This window comes from Leptodactylus fuscus, chromosome 2 (assembly GCF_031893055.1).
Source record: "Leptodactylus fuscus isolate aLepFus1 chromosome 2, aLepFus1.hap2, whole genome shotgun sequence".
Taxonomy (NCBI): Eukaryota; Metazoa; Chordata; class Amphibia; order Anura; family Leptodactylidae; genus Leptodactylus; species Leptodactylus fuscus.
In genome coordinates, this window is record NC_134266.1 from 52,611,854 (window position 1) to 52,637,680 (window position 25,827).

The 25,827-nt window shown below is 41.2% G+C and overlaps 1 protein-coding gene across 1 annotated transcript in view; it reads left to right on the plus strand.

Moving 5' to 3' along the window:
• Window positions 1-903: 903 nt before the first annotated feature.
• Window positions 904-25,827, plus strand: part of PHKA2 (phosphorylase kinase regulatory subunit alpha 2) — a 75,160-nt gene continuing 50,236 nt past the window's right edge. The window contains exons 1-13 of the mRNA XM_075263733.1: window positions 904-1,093; window positions 1,307-1,504; window positions 9,277-9,435; window positions 12,333-12,380; window positions 13,521-13,689; window positions 15,562-15,644; window positions 15,933-16,013; window positions 17,190-17,288; window positions 20,590-20,736; window positions 22,107-22,160; window positions 23,287-23,409; window positions 24,847-24,942; window positions 25,037-25,144. Of these exons, the coding sequence (XP_075119834.1) occupies window positions 1,427-1,504; window positions 9,277-9,435; window positions 12,333-12,380; window positions 13,521-13,689; window positions 15,562-15,644; window positions 15,933-16,013; window positions 17,190-17,288; window positions 20,590-20,736; window positions 22,107-22,160; window positions 23,287-23,409; window positions 24,847-24,942; window positions 25,037-25,144 (1,245 nt within the window). The 5' untranslated portion in view covers window positions 904-1,093; window positions 1,307-1,426. The remainder of the gene's footprint in view (window positions 1,094-1,306; window positions 1,505-9,276; window positions 9,436-12,332; window positions 12,381-13,520; window positions 13,690-15,561; window positions 15,645-15,932; window positions 16,014-17,189; window positions 17,289-20,589; window positions 20,737-22,106; window positions 22,161-23,286; window positions 23,410-24,846; window positions 24,943-25,036; window positions 25,145-25,827) is intronic.

Here is a 25,827-nt window from a genome sequence, read left to right on the forward strand (position 1 = left end):
TACTGGGTAAGCGGCCATTTTCTCATGGCCTGTGGGCATGTGCAGTCTGCTCTGCCCAAGACCTACGCCGAAAGAAGAGGATGTTCCTGATGTAGATGGAGGCGGCGCTGCAGATGGTTCTCTGGCAGTATTGGGGACGCCCCCAGTGCTGTTTGAGTGCTGGGGCCCGCCCCCAGTGCCGCGAGAGAACTAATTTGCATACAGACAAGAACCATGATTCCTACGGAACGGCGGCGCGGAGAAGACATCTAAAGTTAGGAGAAGAATAGCCTTTCTTAAGGCTACAGTATTCCAACGTGTTTGTATGATAGGATCCCTTTAAGCCCTCATATGGCTCTGTGACTGGGAAAATAAAAAGGTTATGGGGTTGGCAAGGCGTCAAAAAATGAAGGGACCCTTACACGGCCTCCCAGGCAGGCTGAGCTGCTGTTCCCTGCCTGTAGGTAGTACAGTGTAAGGGGTGGGGGATGTGCCCTACATAAGGGGCCACTGAGGAGAGTAACTAAACAGCGCCCCCATTGTGCTCCTGCAGACACTACCCCTGCCCGGTATGCAGTCCGTTACAATGGGCTGTCTACCGTATCTATCAGCAATACACTGTGTAACTCGGAGACAGTTCCCGCCGCTTTCTCTTCAGCCACATCCCACCGCCAGTCTCCCAGCCATTGTAGACTCCGCCCAGCAGTCACATGACCTGCCGGCGATTCCTTCCTATTACTATACGTCTTCCAGGACCGGAGCATCATCTGCGTCATCCTCTGTGTTGTATCTCCTCTGCTGCCCCCTGCGTCCGAAAAATGAAGTGCATGTAAAATTCAGCTGTACGTGCTGGTTTCTCTGCTGCCCCCTAATGAGCACTGGTGGTAGCGCTCCTAATACAAACTGCAGCTCTGGATCCTCTCAGCTGGGTAGGCAGGCTGCAGCAGCCATAGAGAGCTCAGCACCAGGAAGATCGTGATCGCTGCTGCTGTTGTGTGCCATGACAGCTGATCTGGGGGCTGCCTGTGTGCTGCATTGATGGGTGCAGGTATAGCGGTAGCATACAGGTGTGGCAGGAAAGCTGAGTGACTGGTGTGGCAGGGATCGGATCCAGGTAAGCCCTGTAATGCACCATCATTGGTAACACCTGCTAGCCCGCTGCACTGTTTGTAGTGGCCAGCTGGTGCAGGGGGCACACGTATCGTCAGGCTGCTTTCTATGAATACCCTTGCCTATTTTGCTGGGTGCCATGTAGTGCTCGTCCCCCCGGCACATCCCCCTGCTAATCCTCAGGCCTCACTGACAGCAGTGTTTATTTTGGACCAAGGTCATCAGCTGCCTCCCAGTGTCACTGAATGAATGGGAAGAGGTCCCAGCAGAGAGGACACCAGGACTACTACAGCTGCCCCTGTGCTGAGTTGACTGGCAGAGCCCTGTGCCAGGCACAATGAGGAGCAGGAGTAACTCAGGAGTCAGGCTCGATGGATATGCCAGGCTTGTTCAGCAGACCATCCTGTGCCACCAGGTACGACATCTTATCAATAATGCTTTAGGGCACCGTATACATAGCTGGGTTGAACTATTTTATACTAAATATTTGCATTGAGCCTTTTGTGTATTAAGACTTTGCTTTGTTTTTGTGCATCCAGTATTTGCCAGAGAGATCATGCACATCATATATCATATGGGCATATACGTGACTCTGAAACCGGTCACTGACCAGCCTATACATTGCTGCATACTCCAACAGTCAAGGATCATAGGCATGGTAGAGGAGCCAGTCCACTGTTGTCATTGAGAAATGCACCCTGGCATCCAGGACACAAGTGGCCAGTGCTGACAACGTTCGAGGGTGTGGGTGTTGCCACAGCAGATACATGTATCATCATCATTATTATTATTATTATTATAGTCTTGATATATCTGCCTTATGTTATTTTATCCAAAAGGCTGGGAGAAGTCTGGCATTACAGAATAGGACAGAATATGTCGGCTTGTTTACACTCGTATTGAGTTCCTGATCTTGGCACATCATATGTTACACTCCTTCATTCCCACCATCATACAATATCATCCCTGTATACTTACAAAAGCCTCTCTATGTTGTTGATTTCGGATTCTTGGGTAGTATTGTGGCTCGCTGACAGATCATTCAGTAAAGTTCAATATGAGACATTTTTATACCTCACAAGCCAAGAAAATGAAAGGTTACATAAGGACATGAGTACTGAGCGTGAGGCTCGGCCCCTTCCTCCATTAGTAAGCCACTGCCTAATACAGTCTTGTCAGCTTCATGTTACATAAGAAACTGATATGTATCGCATATATCTGGCCTATATATAGTATTTGATTATGGTGTCATCTCTTGATCTACTGTTTACAGATCTGACGTACTGCACATTAAGGGGATGTGGATGTGTAACTGATACATTGTTATAGAAAACTTGAGAAGTGACTTTTTGGAAGCATTATGGCTTTTTTGGTTTTTATTTGTATATTTTTCATCCCAATTATTATGTTTTTTTTCAATGGATTTTTAGGGATGGCGGTGCCTCTATAATTTTTTGACTTTCCTGGGGAATCCTATTGCTAGTCCATTGTTTGGTATATAGGGAGGTAAAGCATTCCATAATCCTTTCCTATACCTACATGTAGGCTTAGACGTGTTAAATGCCTTGCCAGTAATATTTGAGAAGAATGAAATTAGTCTATCCTAACTGTGAAAGTGAGAGGCCGTCCTGCTGCCATCTTCTAGGAAACCCCTCGCTAAATTCCAAGAAGCACCGAGATTCCAGGGAAACACTAGACTACATGACAAGCTCTAGTTATAAATGACCCCAGGTTAAAATAGTCCCGGTATTATCTCCCCATCAGTTTATCTGTAGCTGTTTCATCCACTCAATGTCTCTGCTTTTGAGCAACAACTTACAACATTTCACAATCTTTGGTTGCTTTTGAGCAACTTCGTAAACATTTAGCTTCTTCTTATCTTGTGCTGATTTTCAGGAAAACAGCAGTTGTTGGCATGAAAGACAAAGAGTAAGGCCTGGTTCACATCTGCGTTCGGTATTCCATTTGGGGAGTCTGTTTAGGGACCCCCAAACGGAATACTGAACGCATTGACAAGCGGGGAGTTTATGAATGCACACGGACCCCATAGACTATAATGGGGTCCGTGTTTTTTCCATGCGGTGTCCGCATGAGTCATGTGGAGAGAAAAGTATTTCATGAGCTACACATAACTCGTGCGGGAAAATTATAGTCTATGGGGTCCGTGTGCTTTCATTGCTCACTGCTTGCAAGTGCGTCGGTATTCAGTTTGGCGGTCCCCAAGTGGACTCCCTGAATGGAATACCGAACGCAGATGTGAACCAGGCCTAATGCTGTCTGACATCGATATATCAATTGTACATTGTGCATTGTACGTGATTTTTCATTGTACAATATTGAGTTATCATTCAAAACAATATGCAAATTTGTAGTTTTCAAAACCGCATTTACAAGTACATGCATTTTCCACTGATGCGGATATATTGTGGAAGCCTCAGAAATGGATCGGTTCGTTAAAAAAAAAAAAAAAAAAGGTATCATCTGTTTTTCCAGACTCAGAGACAGAAAAAAAAAAGCATCGATATTTAGATCTTCAAGGTTCCTACAGCTGGGAATCCCGCAGATCAGATGTTCCAGGACAACACGACTCCCATTAATGTCTACATTAGTTTTGCGGCCCTCTAATGTATATAGTGAGGTGCTGCAGCATTGTCCCATAGACTTCAGTGTGTACCCAAATCTGCTGTTACAGTTTTATATGGTGAGCGACCAGCCTGGATCCCAGCATGTAAACATTACCGGGAACCACTCTGTCCAAGAACAGCTACTCTTTGAGGGTACCACCTGTCAGACCTCACAGGTCTAATATCAATAGACTATCATAAGGATAGGTTATCGATATTAGAAACTGGGTAACCCCTTTAACTAACTACAATGATTGATAGCCCCATGAATGTATATCTTGGTGATGCAGGCCAGCATACATTGTTAAGATAAGTATGGCAACCTTAAATATGATAAATCATCCATGAAACGTTTACTGTTCAGAAATTACTAAAAATGCAGCATTGCTTGAAATCTTGTGTGAATTGGTTACAAATCTCATCGACTACAGTGTAACTGGCATCAACTACAGTTGGCAAAAGTCAACACAATGATGCATGTGTCCCCACCTTTATTGATCATTGCCTGCATTCATTTCAGTACGGCGTTTGGCGGTCTGACAAGTTATGAACAGTGAACATACAGGGTGTGGATTTTCAGGAGATATGTACAAATTATTGAAATGAACTGGCTTAGCTATAAGACATGAAAATATCAATGATCCAAAATCCAAGTCTTCCTTCTTTCTTCTTATATCTTCTCTTCTTAGCATATGTGTGTCTGCTTCCGTGGATATCCATTCCTTTGGACCACCTTCCCCCATATATGTGCAAACACATTGGGCAATATTGATCTGCTTTAAGATTCAACACCTCTGTTTTTCCTTGTGGCGAATCCACCCTTTTTCATTTCTTTATCCTTAAACTCAATATAAAGCGAGCAGTAAATGCCTTATCTTATATTGCTATTGTTTGGGTATCTTAGTGACACTACTGAAAAAAAACCCTATAATAGGTTTTTTTGCAAGCTAGTCCCTGTGTTCGGCCTTTAAAGGGATTTTTCAGTTTCAGATTAAATTTATTTAAAATCAAACCCAAACCCCTTTAACTTTTCCCTTGGTCTGCATGTATACTTCTTTTTTTGTATGCTCTTCCAGCAAAGGACAATATAGCCAGGAGAAGTACAATGGGTAGTGCTGTTTCCCTGTACATCTGGGGAGCCCACCACCTCAATTTACCCTGCTACCCTCGGCACTTAGGCTGAGTTCAGACAGTGTTTTTTGGTCAGGATTTTGAGGCGGACTCCGCCTCAAAATCCTGGCCAAAAATCAGCTCCCATTGAAATCAATGGAAACCGGTCATTTCTTTTTTCCGCAAACAGTTTGTTCCAGCTTCTGAAAAAAGAAGTGACATCCTCATTCTTCAGGCACATGCCGCGGCCGGGCGTCCACCTGAAGACACTCCCTTCTGACTAGGCCCATTCATTTGGGCCTAATCTGGATCGGAGAGCCGTGACTGGATGCCGGTGCACTGCACTGCATTTTTGGACTGGAATCTGAGACTGCCTCCGCATCAAATTTCGGTCCAAATTTCGTGCGTATCACATTGAAACCAATAGGGAAAAAAGCAGCCCATTCATTTCAATGGGGAGCGCACGTATGCCGGCTCCCATAGAAATGAATGGGATCTGCTTTGTACACACTGATTCTGAACGTGTTTTAAGTGTGAATGCATCCTTATGGTGGAAACCCACTATGCATCTGGATGCAGCTATATTCTTAGGCCATTGGAACTTTTACTTCGATGTGAAACTGCATTCACATGGTGCATTTGCACACAAAAAAAATGACAGTTTTTTTGTGCAAAACACACCTTTTTACAGAATAATGTCCTATAGCGGCACTTTTATACGGTATTATGTCCCGTAGCAGCCCCTGCATTCAGTATTATATTATTATTATAACAAGCTACAAATTTTTGTGCATAAATGAGTTTGCACAAACATTTTGGACTTTTTACATTAGAAAATTGGCGCTGGGTATTGCTAAATTCCCTTTATAGTTTTAAATATGGGTGAGGAACAAAGACAAGTGTCCATTCAGTGGATCCCCTGCAGCTTCTCCCCGCCTGGTGCAGCTAGATTAACAAGTCTTTCTCTATTTGACCTGACAGGTTCCCTTTAATTCAATTCCTAATCTGACTTCACCAGCCTATACACACTAAGGTAAATTTAATAGGAAGCCAATTAACCAATCAGTATGTTTTAGGAACGTGAGAATAAACTAGATATACCCAGAAGAATCCCACCCAAATGCTAGAAGTACAGACTCCATACAGATACTGCTCTTGGTTAAATTGAACCCAGTCCCTGGAAAGCACACACTTTAGCGGATGTAAGTGATCTGATTTCTGACGTCCTGCAGTCATTGTTTTTTACGCAGTCATTGATCCTGTAGTAGTTTGGTCAAATATCCTTAATGTGCCCGGGTGTGAAGTTAATACTAGTCCCCACGTGCCTGTGTCCAGGCCTGAGTTATGTACAGCATAAATAATAACTCTGCAGCTGATAACAGCCAGACACAGTATATAAATAGCTGCTTCTTACATGTTAGGATCAGAGAGGCTCCATTGAGAACAGCTGAGAATAGCTTGTCTTTGATCCCTTGCCAGTAACAGTGCAGTGGGAAATAACCAGCACATATCAGTTGTCCAGAGAAGAGGACCCAGTCCAGGGATAGATCACAAGGTTCAATGCAATGCCTTTATGAAGGCTATTCTTCTCCTACCTTTACTTTTCTTCTCCTCACCGCCGTTTGTCCAGAAAAACATTTTATTCTTATATAAAAATGATGCTCAGGGAGCAAAGGGGGCTATTTCCCTGTGCTCCAAGCACACTTTCGTCATCGCCGCCACCCGCCTCCAGCACTGATTTTTCATGCCCCCTTCATCTTCTCTTTATCTTGCATCTGCTTCTTGCTCCATTAGCCATTTTTCTGGATTATGCTGGTGTGAAAAAACGAAACAAAAATGGCCACTGCAGGTGGGTTGCAGTGATGACAAAGGTGTGCTCAGAGCACAGGGGGAACGCCCCCTGAGCATCCTTTACATATGAGAATTAAATGATTTTTTGGACAAACGGTGGCAAGGAGAAGAAAGGTAAAGGTAGGAGTAGAATAGCCTTTATAAAAATTATTCCAACATTGCTTCAGTTGAAAACACGTTTCCTCAATGATAGAATCCCTTTAAGAAGTTTGTTGACTATTTCTAAATCAACGAGAAGAACTGTGAGCACAGCTCTAGAGCATAATACAGGTTGTATTGGTACAAGATTACTAATGAAATCCATTGGGAGACGCACATGTTAAATCGCGTTCAACTCTTATTTTTCTTTGAGTAAGTGGCACCAATGGTGTCTGCCACCATCTCTGCCAAATACTAGGAAATGGCTGTAAGTGTAGCAGCACGATGTCTAGGATAGTTGAATGGTTATGTTTAAAAAACTTCATTCCAAAAGCACTGCTATCATTCCCAAGAAGACGGAAATTATTGTATATTGATGTAACCTTTCAAGGTCAGATAACATTATTGTTACAGCCTGGGAATTTGCAGCGGAATTTATTTGGAAACAGAAACCATAAAATTAAATTTTTTATAATTTACTGAACGGGAAGCATTTTTATATATACATTAGTCTCTGCCTGTTTTTGTCGGCATGTTGTTGGCGTCGATGATCCGCCTATATTCAGTAAATTGCTGCCGTCGATGCTTCACTTGCTTCGGCATTTTGGCAGCTCTCAAGCTGAACTTGTTCCTCGTGCCATGCCTGTGATTGTTCTGGCATCTCAGCAGCTCGCTGAGACGCCATATAATGAGCATGTTGTTGGCGTCTATGATCCGCCTAGCCAGCATTTCGGCAGCTCTCAAGCTGGCCTGCCGCTGAACTTGTTCCTTGTACCATGCCTGTGATTGTTCTGGCATCTCAGCAGCTCGCTGAGACGCCATATAATGAGCATGTTGTTGGCGTCTATGATACGCCTAGCCAGCATTTCGGCAGCTCTCAAGCTGGCCTGCCGCTGAACTTGTTCCTTGTACCATGCCTGTGATTGTTCTGGCATCTCAGCAGCTCGCTGAGACGCCATATAATGAGCATGTTGTTGGCGTCTATGATCCGCCTAGCCAGCATTTCGGCAGCTCTCAAGCTGGCCTGCCGCTGAACTTGTTCCTTGTACCATGCCTGGGATTGTTCCGGCATCTCAGCAGCTCACTGGGACGCCATATAATGAGTGTATTGTTGGCGTTGATGATCCGGCTGCTCTGAGAGCCGCTTGACACCTAGCTTGCTCAGTCCTCCTGAGCTCCGCTTGAGGAGAAGTCTGTTGACTTCTGGCTACCTTCATAGCTCTCATAGTTTTAGAATTTTACAGCAAATTAAATTTTCCTTTTTCTGAGCATGTTTAAAATTGGCAAACTGCCAATTTGGATTAAAGGTGGTTTTCCCATTTAGTGTGTCAGCACTGGAGCAGATCAGATAATATACAAATAGTTGTTTACAATGGATTCAGGGTTATCTGTGTGTTTACATAGAGAGATAGCCGATTAGGCTTTATCAGCAACCTCCAATTAGCTGAAATAGCTCTGCTGCCAAGAGCAGTGTAATATAGTATGTGAACATAAATTCATAACAGTCGTGAAACCATGTCATTTACTGGGATAAAAAGTAGCCTATGTGTTAATCGAGGTTACAAACTATCTATGTGCCAAATTCCATCCAAATCGGTTCAGTTATTTTTGCGTGAAAGAGTAACAAACACACAAACCCACAAACTTTCACATTTATAATATTCGTAGGATATTTTTAGAAAAAAACATGGTTTCTATTATATTTTCTCTTTATTTTACAAAAAGGAAAGACACTCCCAACTTATTCTCCTCTACCAGTGTACAGGTATACTAACACAAATACCGTTTCATACTTAACATTACAGGAATAAAAACACATTCTGCAAACTTGTAGCAGAAATGTAGTGGTCATGAAGATAGCATTATATCATCCTTATAGGCAGTACAATACAGCTATCAGCTGGTTAGCTGGCGATTGATCATGTGGGTGGTCACATCTCTCAACATTGACCTCATTATTAGGCAGTCCCCTATTTCTACACAGCGCTACAGTCATTAGCCCCAATTTTTTCATCCACATTGCCCAAAGCTTTTTACATTTTTGATACGTTGCTCTTTCACTTCACCCTGAGCATCAAAGTTAGATATTTCCACATAACCCAAGTCTTTGGCTCTCTAAACAAGAAGCAAGCATACACGTCATCTGTAACTTCTTCTGTATAGAGGACAATTCCACAATATGAGTGAGAAGTACATGAGTTCTTCCGAGCATTGATGACAGATGGCCTCATCTTGTATGCTTCTATGATTGAGCAATGCGGATATTGTAGAATGTGCAGAATATACCTGTACAGTATGTACATTTAGATATTTAGCAGTATGTCTAGTTCTTTGTGCCTCCCCCAAATACCCAACTTATATGAAGTACTCAATATATACAACCGTGATGCCTTCAATGTTTATTCACTTTAAGTTTATTTAATTCACTTTTTCTGTCATAATAATTTGCATTGTCTCTTTTTAGAACCCAGTCACTGGATTGCTACCTGCCAGCAAAGAACAGAAGGATGCTTGGGTCCGGGACAACGTCTACAGCATCCTGGCTGTTTGGGGCTTGGGAATGGCTTATAGGAAAAATGCTGATCGAGATGAGGACAAAGCCAAGGCATACGAACTAGAGCAGGTATTGGACCAAAGCAAAGAATAATAAAACCCTGATGCATAGATAGATGGATAGATAGATAGATAGATAGATAGATAGATAGATAGATAGATAGATAGACAGATATCAGTTGGGTTACTTGACAGGAAGACCGTGTATGACTTTAAATTGTCTTTACATGTATGCATTAGTCCTATAATGGGGATATTATTGTTTTGCCTGTTTAAACAAAAAAGCAAGCAGTACTTAAAGAGGACCTTTTACCATTTTGCCCACAGGCAGTTCTATATACTGCCGGAAAGCTGACAGTGCGCTGAGTTCAGCACACTGTCGGCTTTCCCGATCTGGGCCCGGTGTGAAGAGCTTACACTCCGGTACCGTAGCTCTTCTATGGTCAGAAGGGCGTTTCTGACTGTTAGCCAGAGACGTCCTTCTTCTGCGTTCCTCCCGGCTCTCACAGCAAAGCGCGATTGACTGTGCTGTCATTGTAAAAAGTAATTTTTAACTAATCACATCCTTGCATAGCCTTTAGAAAGGCTATTCCACATGTACCTTTTGTATGTAAATTTCCTTAGTAGATTTTGAATAAGTCCGTTTTTATTCATATGCTAATGAGCCTCTCGGTGCACAGGAAGTTGTCATCCAGCTCTCCTCTCCCTGCTGTGTGCTATGTATGAGAGCAGGGAGGAGGAGTCAGCAGCAGCCTGTGCTGTATATACAGAAGAAAGTGCACGAAGAGACTTAAGGGGTGCACGGAGAAGCTAATTAGCATTTGAAGAAAAACAGACTTATTCAAAATCTACTGAGACAATTTACATACAAAAGGTACATGTGGAATAGCCTTTCTAAAGGCTATGCAATGATGTGATTAGTTAAAAATGAATTTTTCCATGATAGAGTCCCTTTAAGCCAAGAATGGACAAATCCTAACTGTGAGGTGTCTGGCAATATCTGCAGGCTTACAAATTTTTATGGCTGTTTTCTGTTGACTTTGGAGGTTCTTATAGTTTGTGTATTACAGCTGTGTTTTACATCTGACTTGTAATGGGCTTCTTTGGGTTCCGCTGAGATCTGATAACATTTTGATGGGAAAAATATGATACAGCCTTCAATGAGATGTGAACCAAGCTTAAAGGAATGATTCAGATTTTTTTTTTTTTTTTTTTTTTAATTGATATTGCCTTGGTATTGGTATTGCCTTAGGATAGACCATTCAATGTTAGATTGTTGGAGGTCTGACTCCAGGCACTCCTGTAAATCAATGGATTGGGTGGCCCTAGGGTGAGTATTGCTGCTTCTTCATTGTTTACGTCTTCTCTGGACACTGTTCATACTTAGAATACTGTACTTTTAGCTGTGGCTGTTCGGAGTCTGAACAGCATCTGGACCCAAAAAATGATAGAGACTGCAGCGCCCACCCAAGTTGCAGCTAAAGTTGGACACACACTGATTTTAACATTGAATGAATCAGATATAAAAACAAATATATAAACATCAGTTACAGTCCACTAATGTCCATTATTACACCGTTCATTAGACATTAATGTTGAAAAAATAAAAGATACCTCACATGCGTCATTAGTCCATTATTTTGAGCCTGCGTTGTTCTCTCCCGTAACGGATTTGGTGAAAACAGACACTAACACACAGCAGAGCAAATCCCTTTGAAATCAATGAGATTTTGAATGGATTTTGAACGGATCTGTCAGTGTCCATTATTAACGTGTTATGACAAATGCTAGCAATGGACACTAACATCTAATTCACACTGCAAATTTTTCATATTTTATCTCTGTGGGTATAAACCTCAGTAAGAAAGTTACATGTTAAATCTTATTGGTGCAGGTTTAATATACCATAAATATACAATAATTGTAGAAAAACGTTTGGCACCCTGTCGCCTAGCCTGAATTGTGTTCTGTTCTAACACCTATTTTATATATAGTAACTGATACATTTGGCCTTTTACAGTGAAAGCAAATCCACTTTATTACCTGTAAGATATCTGAGCAGTTTCCCGTCACACTCCAGTATCCCTACTTGTATAAGGCATTTGGATGTGAATAGACTAGTGGCTTTGTTCTGTGTGTTAGCCTTTAGGGTGCGGTAGTACTGAGATATGAATATTGTTTGGTACTCACTGAACATATTTTCATTATGATAGTTTTTCTTAATAATATAGTGCCAGAATATTCTCTACTGCTTTACAGTCACAGAGTACAAATGGTAGATGTGTAAGGAAAGGCATTTCACAATTCCTAACAGTACCTTTTTTCCTTTCTAAATGACAAAATGTATTTTGTTATGTGTGTAATATATATATATATATATATATATATATATATATATATATATATATATGTGGTTGGACTCTATATATATATATATATATATATATATATATATATATATATGAGTCCAACCACCCATACTCATTGAGAAGCATAAGTATCAGCTACCAGTAGAGCAACAGGGGAAGAAAGTAGATTTTAGCATAGGATTTCATAGAAAGGAGCCAAAATTCATTAATAAATTATATTACAAAATGTATTAGCATCACAAATGTTGCTTGTTAATGGGATTTGAGATACCACAGATCCCAGACAAGCATCTGTACTATCGAAACCTATGGTAACTAGACATTATATGTTGCTATACAGTCATACAGTATACTGCATATAAGACGTAGTGACCTAAACATCCTATGAATATAACTACAGATTTCTTGACAGCAATGGTTTTCCGTTTTCCGTTTCGGCTTAAAAAAGCCAAAGCAAAGAATCCAAGAAGCAATGGCTTTGGTTCTGTTTTGATTGCATTTGCCGTATGTTTTTGGTGAAATATGGAAAGGACCAGTAGACCTAATAGGTGTGAACAGACCTGAACATGCAATACTGATCATATGTTTTCTTTTCCAGAGTGTTGTGAAGCTGATGCGAGGTGTCTTACACTGTATGCTCAGACAGGTAACCCATAATGTAATGTCTATGACTAATCATTGTATAGAGGGTCAGGGTATAGCATAGTCAGATGTGCAGTTACCTCTAAGGGTATGTTCACATGGAGTTTTTTGGCAGCAGATTTTGACGCGGAATCCGCCTGCCAAAACAGCTCCCATTGACTTCAATAAGAGCCGCTCGCTTCTTTTTTTCCGCTAGCTAGTAGCATCCGCAGTGCGAGACTGATTAGGCCCATTCATTCAGGCCTAATCTGGAGCGGAATACTGCGATGGGATGTTGGTGCACTAATCGGCATTCTGTCGTGGCTAGCCGCGCGGTATGTTCACATGTGGAATCCATTTTCCGCTGTGTGAAAATCCCCTAAGACCACCACCACTTGGGGTCACCAACACAAATTCTCCTCTGTAGCTTACACTTACACCATCACTCTGATGACTTTCATACCTCTGATGTTATTCTATAGCCATGGATTCTGTAGAGGATATTACAGTTATATATATCAGGTCTACTATCTAACAGTATATAATCATGTGTTGGTGCCATGACTTTCTGCAGTGGTCACATCTTCAGGAGTGAGACCTCCGCTTTCAGTTGCAGTGACCGACCTAATATGTATGTTGTTTGCCATAACGTTTGCCACTTTTGTCTTACCCATCTCCCTTCACAGTCGCCAAGGGTCTCTCATGAATTAGACTGAATCATCCAAGTCAGACAGTTTTATTAATACTCTCTTTCCTGCTCTAGACCACCAGGGATGTTGTTATTAATGGTTTCACTGTTATAGACCACCATTAATTTATCATTAAATCATTCACTGCCTTACATCACAACACCAGGGATGTAACCATTATCCCCTTGACTGCCCTAGACCACAGGGACATAGCCATAATCTGCTAGATCATAATGGATCTTGCTACTAACCCCTTTTACCAGGGATGTGACTATCCATCCTTTATGTGAAGAAAAGTATTCTGTCTGAATAAGAAGACGCAGTTTGCAAGCATCCTGGCGGAAGGTCCACGTGTTCTTTGTCTTATTGTCTGTGTCCTAATAATAAATTCCAGACTAGGGTGTGTGATTAAGTAATTTTCAGGCACCATTGGCTTATTGTTACCTTGCTAAATGTATTAAAATTCTGTGTTCTAGGTTGAAAAAGTGGAAAAATTTAAACATACACAGAGTACAAAAGATTGTCTTCATGCAAAGTACAATACGGCTACATGTAGCACTGTCGTGGGCGATGATCAATGGGGACATCTGCAAGTCGATGCTACCTCACTGTTCTTACTGTGTCTAGCACAGATGACAGCTTCAGGTAATATGTGAGAACATCTTCTGTTTATTTTACCTTCTTTCTCGCTTGGAAATTGTCCAGGAACATTACCCTCTTCCAGACTTTTGGGTAATTTGTTTTGGTGTAATATTTTTGGATATTTTGCAAGAAACAACCTACCAGTTTGGTTGTAGATTTTGAATATTTTCTACTTAAAAATGTGATAATCATTTAGCTGGAAGAGAGGTATCGTGTATCCTCGAGCATAAGCCGACCCGAATATAAGCCGAGGCCCCTAATTTTACCACAAAAAAACTGGGAAAATTTATTGACTCGAGTATAAGCCGAGGGGGGGAAATGCAGCAGCTACTGGAAAATTTCAAAAATTAAAATGGTCGCAGTTATTGGGTGCAGTAGTTGCTGGGGAAGGGGAGGGAGTGTTTTGGTTGTCTGTCTGCCCCTTTCCTGAGCCTGAGAACTGTTTTTTTTTTTTGTTTTTGTTTTTTGTTTTTTTCCCCCCCACTTGGAATTCAGTCTGGCTGAATATAGGGTATCTGCAGTGCTCCTATTAACTCCTTTCCGACGGAACAGGAGCACTGCAGATACTCTATATTCAGTAGACCGGGCACTTTCAGACAGTCAGTTTCACAGTCATTTTGTACTTTTGTATGTATTCTAGGGAAAGGAGGGATTTAGAACTTTTTTTTTAAAAGCTTCTTTTTTTCCCCACTATTTTATTGGAGATTCTATACATTAATATTGCGGCTGGTCATAGACACCCCCCCCCCCCCCCCCAAAAAAAAAAAAAAAAAAAAAAAAAATTTTTTTGCTGACTCGAATATAAGCCGAGGGGGGCTTTTTCAGCACAGAAAACTGTGCAGAAAAATTCAGCTTATACTCGAGTATATACGGTAAGTACTAAGATAAAACACTGTGTTAGGCCTCTGTATGGCAGACCGACACTGATGGGGGCTATTATGTTGTGTGGGGCCAATGTATGGGGGCAATAATATTATTAGGTGGTCACTGTATGGGGCTGTTATACTGTAAGGGACAGTGATGGGGCAAATACATTGTAGGGGGGCAGTGAAGGGGGCCAGTATACTGTATAGAGGCAGTGATGGGGGGTCAATATCTTGTGGAGGCAATTAAACTGGGTTTTTCCACCTTTCCAATATTGATAGTCCATCAATATTACATCTGCAGAGGTCTGACAGCCAGGACCCGAGATAAGCTGTTCCAGGACAGCATGGCTACTGGTAATGTTAATATTCTGGGAACCGAGCTGCTTACTTACCGTACAGTGTGTAGCAGCGGGTTTAGGTATTGCAGTGGTGTACATCATGCAGATGTAATATTGATGGTCTTTGCTATGGATAGGCCAACAATACTAGAAAAGTTTAATATACGATACACTCTGGCTGACAGATGTCCTCTTGGGGCTTAAAATGGGGGTGTATCTTTGGGTTAAAGGAGGGGCCATTTGAAAATTGTTGGTGATCAATGTTGTATTGGGCTATGTCCATATCTGCTCCAGGATTTCTGGTTTTGCATTCCTTTATATGACAACATTCTGAAGCCTCCACAAGTCCTGATGGACCCCATCATCTATATTATTTTACCAGACAAAACAGATACTGTTGTTTTTCCACAATTTTTGATGAACTCTTCAATGGAGATCCGTAATTCCGATGACAACAAACCAGTGGGTTGAATTAAATAGGTTGTCTAGTTTGAGACAAATGTTATTGCTGGTGTAATGAAAAGTTATAGAATTTTCCAATATACTTTTATACTTTTTTTGTGCAAAAATCTATTGAAGCTCCTAGCAGAGATGTTCATTGAGAAGATATCCATTTGTGACCTGGTTGTGTACATCTAATTTCTTAACATGTGCAATTCTGTGCCCTTTAGGACTACGTATTGTGTTTACCCTGGATGAAGTGGCCTTTATACAGAATCTTGTGTTTTATATTGAAGCTGCTTATAAAGTTGCTGTAAGTGAATCCATTTACCTTCCTAGTCCTATAGGAAAAGCTTCTGTAATAATAATAATAATAATAATAATAATAATAAAAATAGTGTATTCCATGCAATGAATTAGTGGCCCTATTATGGCTACATAGAAAATGGAGCCATGATATGACCATGTATAAGAAGGCTCCCTGCCAGCACAACACACTCCTCAAATGAGGCTTCAATTTTCTTTACTTTCTACCAGCGGGACAATTTTCATTTTTATTTTTACAGAAATGTTGATCATTCTCTTATATTGTCATTCTCAGGATTATGGAATGTGGGAGCGAGGAGACAAAACAAATCAAGGGATTCCTGAACTCAACGCAAGCTCTGTGGGGATGGCCAAAGTAAGAGGAATAAAGTAAAATGAAATGACACAGGGACATAGTAAGGTTGGAAAAGAAATATGTCCATCAAGTTAAATGTATAGTAGTATATACAAGCAAAGTTTTGATCTGTAGGAGTCTGAGTGGCCAGACCGCCCAGTGACTACTGGAAAGAATAGTGTAGAAGTGGTGGGTTGATTTCTACACTTTTATTTTTTGTCTTTTTTTTTTCTGCTCTCCTCTTGAGCCGTGTACAGGATCAGAAATTCTATTATCTGTTTATAGTCAATACTTTCTGTGTGTGTGTGTGTGTGTGTGTGTGTGTGTGTGTGTGTGTGTGCTTCTGTAGTGTTTTTATATATTCCCTTTGTTGACTTGTTTTGTACCTAGCTTTGTTTCATGGCAGTGTATGCCGACTTCATTTTTTCCACATTCCGTATATACTCGAGTATAAGCCGACCCGAATATAAGCCGACCCCCCTAATTTTACCACAAAAACTGGGAAAACTTATTGACTCGAGTATAAGCCGAGGGGGGGGGGGGGGGGGGGGCAGCTACTGGAAAATTTCAAAAATTAAAATGGTCGGATTTTTTGGGTGCAGTAGTTGCTGGGGAAGGGGAGGGGGTGTTTTGGTTGTCTGTCTGCCCCTTCCCTGAGCTTGAGGACTGGGGTTTTTCTTCCCCCCCCCCACTTGGAATTCAGTCTGGCTGAATATAGGGTACCTGCAGTGCTCCTATTAACTCCTATACCCTATATTCAGTAGACTGTATGTATTCTAGGGAAAGGAGGGATTAAGAACTTTTTATTTTTTTTATTTTTTTTTTAATCTTCTTTTTTTTTTTTTTTTTTTTGCACTATTTTATGGGAGATTCTATACATTGATATTGTGGCTGGTCATAGACCCCCCCCCCCCCCACACACACACACCCTCCTAAAAAAAAAAAATAATAATAATTTTTTTTTTTTTTTGCTGACTCGAGTATAAGCCGAGAGGGGCTTTTTCAGCACAAAAACTGGGCTGAAAAATTCGGCTTATACTCGAGTATATACAGCAATATTTAACGGTTCTGAATTTTCCTGTTTTTGTCATATTTTTAGATTCTAATAAAAAAAAAAAACAAAGTTAAAATGTAATAGAACTGATGTTTTACCTGTGGCTATTTTAACTTATAAAGAGGCTTTCTAATTGTTTAAAGGCGGCTCTGGAAGCTATTGATGAACTGGATCTGTTTGGTGCTCATGGAGGTCCCAGATCAGTGATTCACGTTCTGCCTGATGACGTAGAGCACTGTCAGGTAAGAATCACATGACTGCATGTTTTCTGAGAATAAGGGACAAAGTTCTGTCCAAGCCATTACCGATTATGTTGCTTTGTAACATAATGCTTTAAAGCCTGCTGAGCTGGGTCAGTTACATACTGACCTGTCATGTTGTTATAGGTTCCTAGAATACATGTCAGGCTACTTTGCCATTGCAGCTCTTTAACAACTGAAGAATTCAATGTATACTGCTGTCCCAGTAAACTGATGGTGTGCCTGCAACAAACATGCTAGAAACATGGGTTTATATGTAATAGTTCAGCAAATCTAGGAATTACAATCAGATTATTGTGATGATTCTATATCATTGTACAAAGAGATTCAACATATCAGTTTTTTTTTAATTAAATGCGAATAGTACATAATGCTAGGGGACCCTACTGAAAAAGGAAAAATGGGCCCCTCTGCAGGTACATATTCATGCCATTATTTCTCACCATTATCCACCTTGATCTCTATCATGTTATCCTTTTACTTGTTTGCTGACATGGTTGTGGTTGAAAAGAGGGGGAGTCTCGTACCAGCTGCCATTGTACCTAATGTACCATTGTACCTGAATTCCATAAGAACCTTATTTGGAAAATAAGAACATGCAGACATACTCAGGAATACTTACAAGTTTCAGACTATACAAAGTTTATTCTCAACTTAAATATTCATGGCACATCTACAAGGTATACTTTCTCTAGGACCTGCACTGACACCAGGAAGGAAGATCACTGACCGTGGTCATTTTGTCTGCAAACTTCATAGTCTTACATGTAGATTGTGGGGATAACGTCTATCCTTAGGGAGAAACCACCTTCTCAGGTGTGTGGAGACTTATACAGCCATAGTTGCTCCACTGCAAGGAAACATGGAAAGAATATGCAAATCTGTCTCCCAAGATATAAACAGGGAGACAGTGCCTCTGTTATGCTGCCCTCTATAGCAAGCACCCTGAACAACATGCCCAACTTCCCAGAAGTCTTCACTGCATGATGCGCTGCGCTGATGAAGTCCAAAGAGACAGAAACGGTGCCGTCCGTAGCTGAGAAATTGATTTGGTTATAACCTCGCATCGTGCAGTGAAGACTTCTGGGAAGTCGGGCATATTGTTCAGGGTTTTTGCTATAGAGGGCAGCATTACAGAGGCACTGTCTCCCTGTTTACATCTTGGGAGTCAGATTTGCATAGTCTTACATGTAGACAGACATGGTCATTCCATTCACTCGGTGGATTCAGCTGCTGCTGGCCACCTAATATGGAGGGACATTTATTAGGATTCCCCCTCCTTTTGCATTACTTGTGGATCCTAGAGGTTGGTCCCCACCTATCAGATATTTAGGATGCTTCCTGTGACATTCCGGCAATGTCTGAGAAGTGCTAAAAAGGTTACGTGCTTTGAGTCATTCTGACTTTTCTGGATAATTGTCTTTGGGATTTTATGCATTAGTGCTGGATTTTTTTTTACTGCCTTTAATATCTATTAGGGTGCATTCACATCACTTTAGTGCACTTGGTCTAAGAAACACGTTTTTTGTTGTGTTGTTTTGGTTGTTCTTTTTTCATTAAATAAAAAAAACAACAAAAACAAACAACTATAAATGTATCTGACAGTGAACATATACAGTCTAATGTTTAAAAAAAATGCTGCTTTTGACTCAGTTTGTCTGTCTCTGTTGCTTTTTTTGTCCCTCCGTTTCCAACCACTTTCCTTTTACATCTGAAACACGATTACACTCTGGGGTGTCCTCAGACCCCAGAATATACCGTAATAAGTTGAGGACCATGGTGGGGAGGGGAGTGAAAATAACAAACAGCTATTCTCACCTTTCTTCACTCTCTCCTGGGTGTCCAGCAGACCCCTGGAGTCTTCTTGCCTCCTCCAAGGCTCGGAAGAGACAAGAAGACACCAGGGGTCTTCTTAGCGCTTTTACATATTATACTCTGGGGTCTGAGGAAAGCCCAGAGTATAAAAATAGCACTTTAGGTTAGTGCCGCATGAGTTTGGCCTGAAATGAATTCCGTGACATTCCCCCATCTATTTATGCCACTGTTCAACCAAACAGATCTGTTTTTGTAATGTAAGACTTTGTGATCAAAAGTATCCAGACACCCCCAAAAACTTACGTTTTTCATATTAGGTATATTGTGCTGCCACCTACTGCCAGGTACTCCATATCAGCGACCTCAGTAGACATTAGACATCGTGAGAGAGCAGAATGGGGTGCTCTGCGGAACTCACGGACTTCGAACGTGGTCAGGTGATTGGGTGCCACACATCACGAAGGTCAATGCCAAACGACGCCTCGCTTGGTGTAAGGAGCGTAAACATTGGACAATTGAACAGTGGAAAAACGTTGTGTGGAGTGATGAATCATGGTACACAATGTGGCGATCCGATGGCAGGGTGTGGGTATGGCGAATGCCCGGTGAACGTCATCTGCCAGCGTGTGTATGCCACCGCCAGGCGGTGGTGTTATGGTGTGGTCCTGTTTTTCATGGAGGGGGCTTGCACCCCTTGTTGTTTTGTGTGGCACTATCACAGCACAGGCCTACATTGATGTTTTAAACACCTTCTTGCTTCCCACTGTTGAAGAGTAATTCGGGGATGGCGATTGCATCTTTCAACACGATCGAGCGCCTGTTCATACTGCACGGCCTGTGGCGGAGTGGTTACACGACAATAACATCTCTGTAATGGACTGGCCTGCACAGAGTCCTGACTTGAATCCTATAGAACATCTTTGGGATGTTTTGGAACGCCGACTTTGTGCCAGGCATCGATACCTCTCCTCAGTGCAGCACTCTGTGAAGAATGGGCTGCCATTCCCCAAGAAACCTTCCAGCACCTGATTGAACATATGCCTGCGAGAGTGGAAGCTGGCATCAAGGCTAAGGGTGGCATTACTGATGGAGGGCGTCACGAACTTGTAAGTCATTTTCAGCCAGGTGTCCGGATACTTTTGATCACATAGTGTGTGTGTATGTATATATATGTTACATGGATCAGCTGAACAGACAGATAAAATGGAGCTTCAGAGAAGCCCTCTTTCTCATGGTTCCTGGAGCAGTGGTTTACACTTCCTCGATATATATGGCTATGTATGTGTACATTTCCTTTATAAATATATGATAAATTTGCTGACCAAATGATAACTGACTGTCAATACCTTTGAAGATAATGTCATTGTGTCAGCTAACATGGCTGCTCTTCTGGTTGTCACATTTGTTATTGGTTATGTACTAAGAGCACACACAAATGAAAAGCCTCCATGCTTTCTTCTCTTTGCAGTCAATCCTGTATTCCATGCTACCAAGAGCATCCACGTCAAAAGAGATCGATGCTGGACTGTTGTCTATTATTTCATACCCAGCATTTGCCGTGGAAGACCTAAATCTGGTTAATGTGACCAAAAATGAAATCCTCACAAAGCTACAAGTGGGTTCCTCGGGTGATCTAAAGTGATATAGAATGCAGGGGCTTAAGCAGGGGCAGTCTACTGAGTTAAATGGCTTGTTGGGCAGCTTAAAAATATTTAGGAAATGGACAAAACGGCTAAAGAAATAAAACACACAGAAAATACCTGCTCAGCCAGTCACTGCTAAGGCAAGGAGTAATGCGTAGTTTATTGTTTAACCCATTCTTCCCCTTTGATAACAAAAAAAACCACAGTTTCTGCTCTCTGATGGTCGGCGCAGCGCCTCTTGACTTCAGTAGTAATCCTATGAATCTGCAGTAAACATCCTCTAGTTACATTTGTAGGTAGATAGAATTTGCCATATAACTCTGTAATATACCTGAGGAAGAAGCCAAGAGCTTCGAAAGCCTGTAATCTGTCATCACTATTAGTTAGCCATTAAAAAAGGTATCAACTACTGAAGACTCTCAAGTTTTTTGTTTTTTATATTTCTGTGAATACAAGCAGGGGATTTGGAGCACGGTATGAAAAGAATACAACTCCGATTCCTATAAAGGTATTCTATGAATTGACAAAACCCAATATAAAGCAACATCTTTACCACCTAGACCACCAGGGTGTATACGTTAATCCCTATACTGTCCTTGACCACCATTCTCTACTACTATGTATTTGAGGACACTGTTGTAGACTGGGGTAGATTTACTAAACAAAATACAGCATGCCAAAAAATTGTCTATGCCTTGTATCATATTTATCATATTTAGACACTTTTACAACTGAGGCGTTCGGGTTTCCATTCGGGTCTGCTTGGGGACCCCCCGAACAGAAACCTATACGCAATAAAAAGCGGTTACCTGGGAAACCTGCTGACCCCATAGACTATAATGGGGTCCATGTGATTTCTGCTTGGTGTCCGCATGAAACATGCGGAGAAAGAAGAACTGCAAGCAGCACTTTTTATCTCCGCATGTTTCATGTGGACACACTGAGCGGAAACCACATGGGCCCCATTATAGCTTATCGGGTCCACGGGTTACCTGAAGGTAACCTCTTTGCTCAGTGGTCCTTCAGCTGGCATTGTTTATGGGGAAGTGACACTTATTTGTCTTGTTATTTATAAGAACTTACTGACTTCCTTACTGACACTGCCATCAGATCCCATCCCATTGACATATCTGTTGTATCCTTGTAAAACGGGGAGGGTGTTGTCACAAAATCACATTGGATGCACTTTTGTTTCTTTGAGCTCCGAATCTCTGTGTAATTTCAAGTCAATTGTAAATTATTTCCAATACTTGCTAAAGGAACTGATATATATAAAAAAAAAATTAATGAATTTTGAAGCATTTTATATTTCCTTACCATTCATCTTTTATTTTGATTTAAGGGAAGATATGGATGCTGTCGATTTCTCAGAGATGGTTTTAAGACCCCAAGAGAGGTAAGAACATTGTACAAGTGATGCAGCAGTTTTTGGTTGGTTTCTGTAAGGTACATTTAGATTTCTCTGCAATACATAAAGGTAATTTGGACTGAAAGAGAGAAATATTGTAAAAGGTAAAATTCAACAGATAAAACAGGTAAAATTCCAGATAAATGATATTGATAATCTATCCTTAGGATAGGTCCTCGGTATCAGATCAGTGGGAGTCAGAGACCTGGGACTGTCGCTGATCAGCTGTTCTCAGCAGTCATTATACAGAGAAGCTCTGGTCTCTGTGTAGTGGCCATGCTGAGTTACTGCTGCTCAGCTCCTATACATGTAAGCGGAAACTGAGCTGCAATAACTCAGCATAGCCATTACATGGGGAACAGAGCTATTCTCTTACCGTCCTGTTCTTCATATAGTGACTACAAAGAACAGCTGATCAGCAAAGATTAATGGTGTTGTGCACCCACTGATAATACATCAATAACATTTACCCAGAAAACCTCTTTAGGCCGGGGCCCCAAGAGGCAAAAACCTATCCCAAATCCAATCCACAGATTGCAGAAAAATACGCACAATGGAAATGCTGATTTGGAAATCGCAGTATGTCAATTTTACCTATGGAAACACTGGCGGTATCCCTATAGGTATAATGGAAGCAGAAAGATAGGAAACTTCTGTAGACTTTCTGTGAAAAGCGTTGCGGGAAATACCGTGATGTGTTTCCACAGTTTCTCCTGCAGCATCTTTTCACTGCGGCCCGATAAGTGTGGCCTTAGCCTTAAGAGTTTTCTGTAATAGGTCTTATCAATGTGTAGTAGAGACTACTGTACTAGATCCCCCATGCTGGAGGGCACAAGCCTTTCATGTTTGGGCGGTTGCATCTGTATGGCCACCAGGAAAAAGTACATTTACTGGCTTTCAATGCTTCCATGACAGCATGCATTAGGTAAATGACCTTTAATTTATCAGTTTGCTTCTCCTTCTTAAGGTACTGTATGTTTTTGGCCATTTCTGCATATTTTCAGTTTAAGTTAGTTGTTACATCAAAATTCAAGATCTTGTAAAGGAATTTCTTTAAATGCCGGGTATAATATACCATACAGCATACAAGTAAACCTACTTTATATATTGGCAGGACCCAACTAGATTACATTACGATTCTACAGAGCTGAAGTTGTTTGAAAACATTGAATGCGAGTGGCCGGTATTCTGGACTTATCTGGTCATTGATGGTGTTTTTATTGGAGACCAAGTACAGGTAAGAGAAAACCAAACCATGCCATGATAAAAACAGAGAGCGGTGTAAAATTTGCAGCAAAAAAGGATGCGTTTCTGCAATGTGGGTCCTCATCCTTAGGCTGAGGCCCCACGTTGCAGAAACACAGCTTTTTTTTATTGCAGATTTTGCTGCGTTTTTTTTTTAGCCAAAGCCAGGAATGGCTACAAAAGGAATGGGAAATATCTAGGAAGCTCTTACACTTCTCCCTTCTGTTCAATACACTCCTGTCTTTGGCTGAAAAAACTTCAGCAAAATCTGCAACAAAAAAAAGCTGCATTTCCACAACATGCGTCCTCCAGCCTTAGGGTGCATTCACACTAAGTAAACGGCAGCATATTCTGAACGTAAAATACGTTCAGAATAAGCGGCGTATAAAGCAGTTCCATTCATTTCTATGGGAGCCGGCATACGAGCGCTCCCCATAGAAATGAATGGGCTGCTTTTTTCACTACGAGCGGTCCCATTGAAGTGAATGGGATGTGCTGGCGTGTACGGCTAGCTCTGCTCATGCCGAGCCGTACACACGGGCACTTCCCATTCACTTCAATGGGAGTGCTCGTAGTGAAAAAAGCAGCCCATTCATTTCTATGGGGAGCGCTCGTATGCCGGCTCCCATAGAAATGAATGGAACTGCTTTATACGCCGCTTATTCTGAACATGTGTTACGTTCATAATAAGCTTCCGTTTACGTAGTGTGAATGCACCCTTAGGCTGCATTCACACAGAGTAACGCCAGGCGTCATTTGTGTGTAATTTGTGTGTCTTTTACGGCCGTCATAAAACGTTTACATAGAGTTCTATAGGAAAAGACGGCCGTCATTTACAGCCGTCATTTACGGCCGTCATTACAATGACGGCCGTAAATGACGGCCGTCTTTTCCTATAGAACTCTATGTAAACGTTTTATGACGGCCGTAAAAGACACACAAATTACACACAAATGACGCCTGGCGTTACTCTGTGTGAATGCAGCCTTAGGTTGGTTTTAGACTAGCAGATTTTTCTTAACAATTACTGATTGGCTACAGAACTTACCGATTGGTGCTCTTTCTGCACCGGCCTGATTATACAAAGTGATCCTTCCCCCAGCATATGCTTTCATTGTCCAGCCGCAGTAGAGCCCTTACTAGATAGGGTGATGTGCTGCCGATGGAAAAACAGATATTTTTGTTGCAGATTTTGCTTTTTTTTTTAAATTATTTTAATTTTTTTTTAAAGCTAAATAATTAAAATAAGGTCACCCAGGCACACAAACTATTGTGATCACACTAAATGTAATATTCTGCCCTTCCACTCTATTTTATAGGGGATGGCAATATAAAGTTAAGTGGATAACCTAGTGCTGTATCACTGCTTGAGTTCGATCATTTTGCTAATAATTACACAGTATGTACTTTACCGTACTTTATATTTCAGGTACAAGAGTACAGAGAGGCCCTGGAAGGAGTACTGATCAGGGGAAAGCATGGGATTCGCCTTGTACCGGAATTGTATGCTGTCCCTCACAACAAGGTTATTATATTGTGGATGTTTTTCCAGCACTGTGTTCATTTCTGTATATGTGTGTGGGCCTATAATATATTGTCTTATCATTCTCTGTCCTTAGATAGAAGAGGAGTATCATAACCCTCATACAGTTGACCGCATTCATCTTGGAAAATTACCACATTTGTGGGGACAATCCTTGTTTGTTCTGGGATCTCTGCTTGCTGAGGTATAGGACAGTACTGACAACTCTGAGCACTTTTAGTTATAATCAGATATATGTATATGTTGTACAAAATGTTATTATTCTCCCTCACATCCAATCCAAGTGTTCATGAAACTGCTCCCTTAGAATTCAATTTATTGGACATGCCATATTTGTCATAGATTTCTTCCTGATATTTTTAGATTTAGAGATTAATTCTTATATGACTTTAACCCCTTAAGGACCAGGCCATGTTTTGGTTTCGCATTTTCGTTTTTCCCTCCTCACATTTCAAGAGCCATAACTTTTTCATTTTTCAGTTCACAGAGTCACATGATGGCTTATTATTTGCAGGACAAATTGTACTTTGTAATGGCACCATTCAATATGCTGTGCAATGTACTGGGAAGCTGGAAAAAAATTCAGAATGAGGTGCAATTGGAGAAAAAATGCATTTGCGCCATTTTCTTATGGGTTTAATTTTTACAGCGTTCACTGTTTGGTACAAATGACATGTTACCTGTGTTCTACGTGTCAGTACAAACGCGGTGATACCAAATTTATATAGTATTTGAAATGTTTTGATACTTTTAAAAAAATGATAAACTTTGCAAAATAGAAAAAATTGTGTCATCATGTTCTAACACCTGTAACTTTTTCATATTTCCATGTATGGAGCTGGTTGTTGTGTCTTTTTATGCGGGACA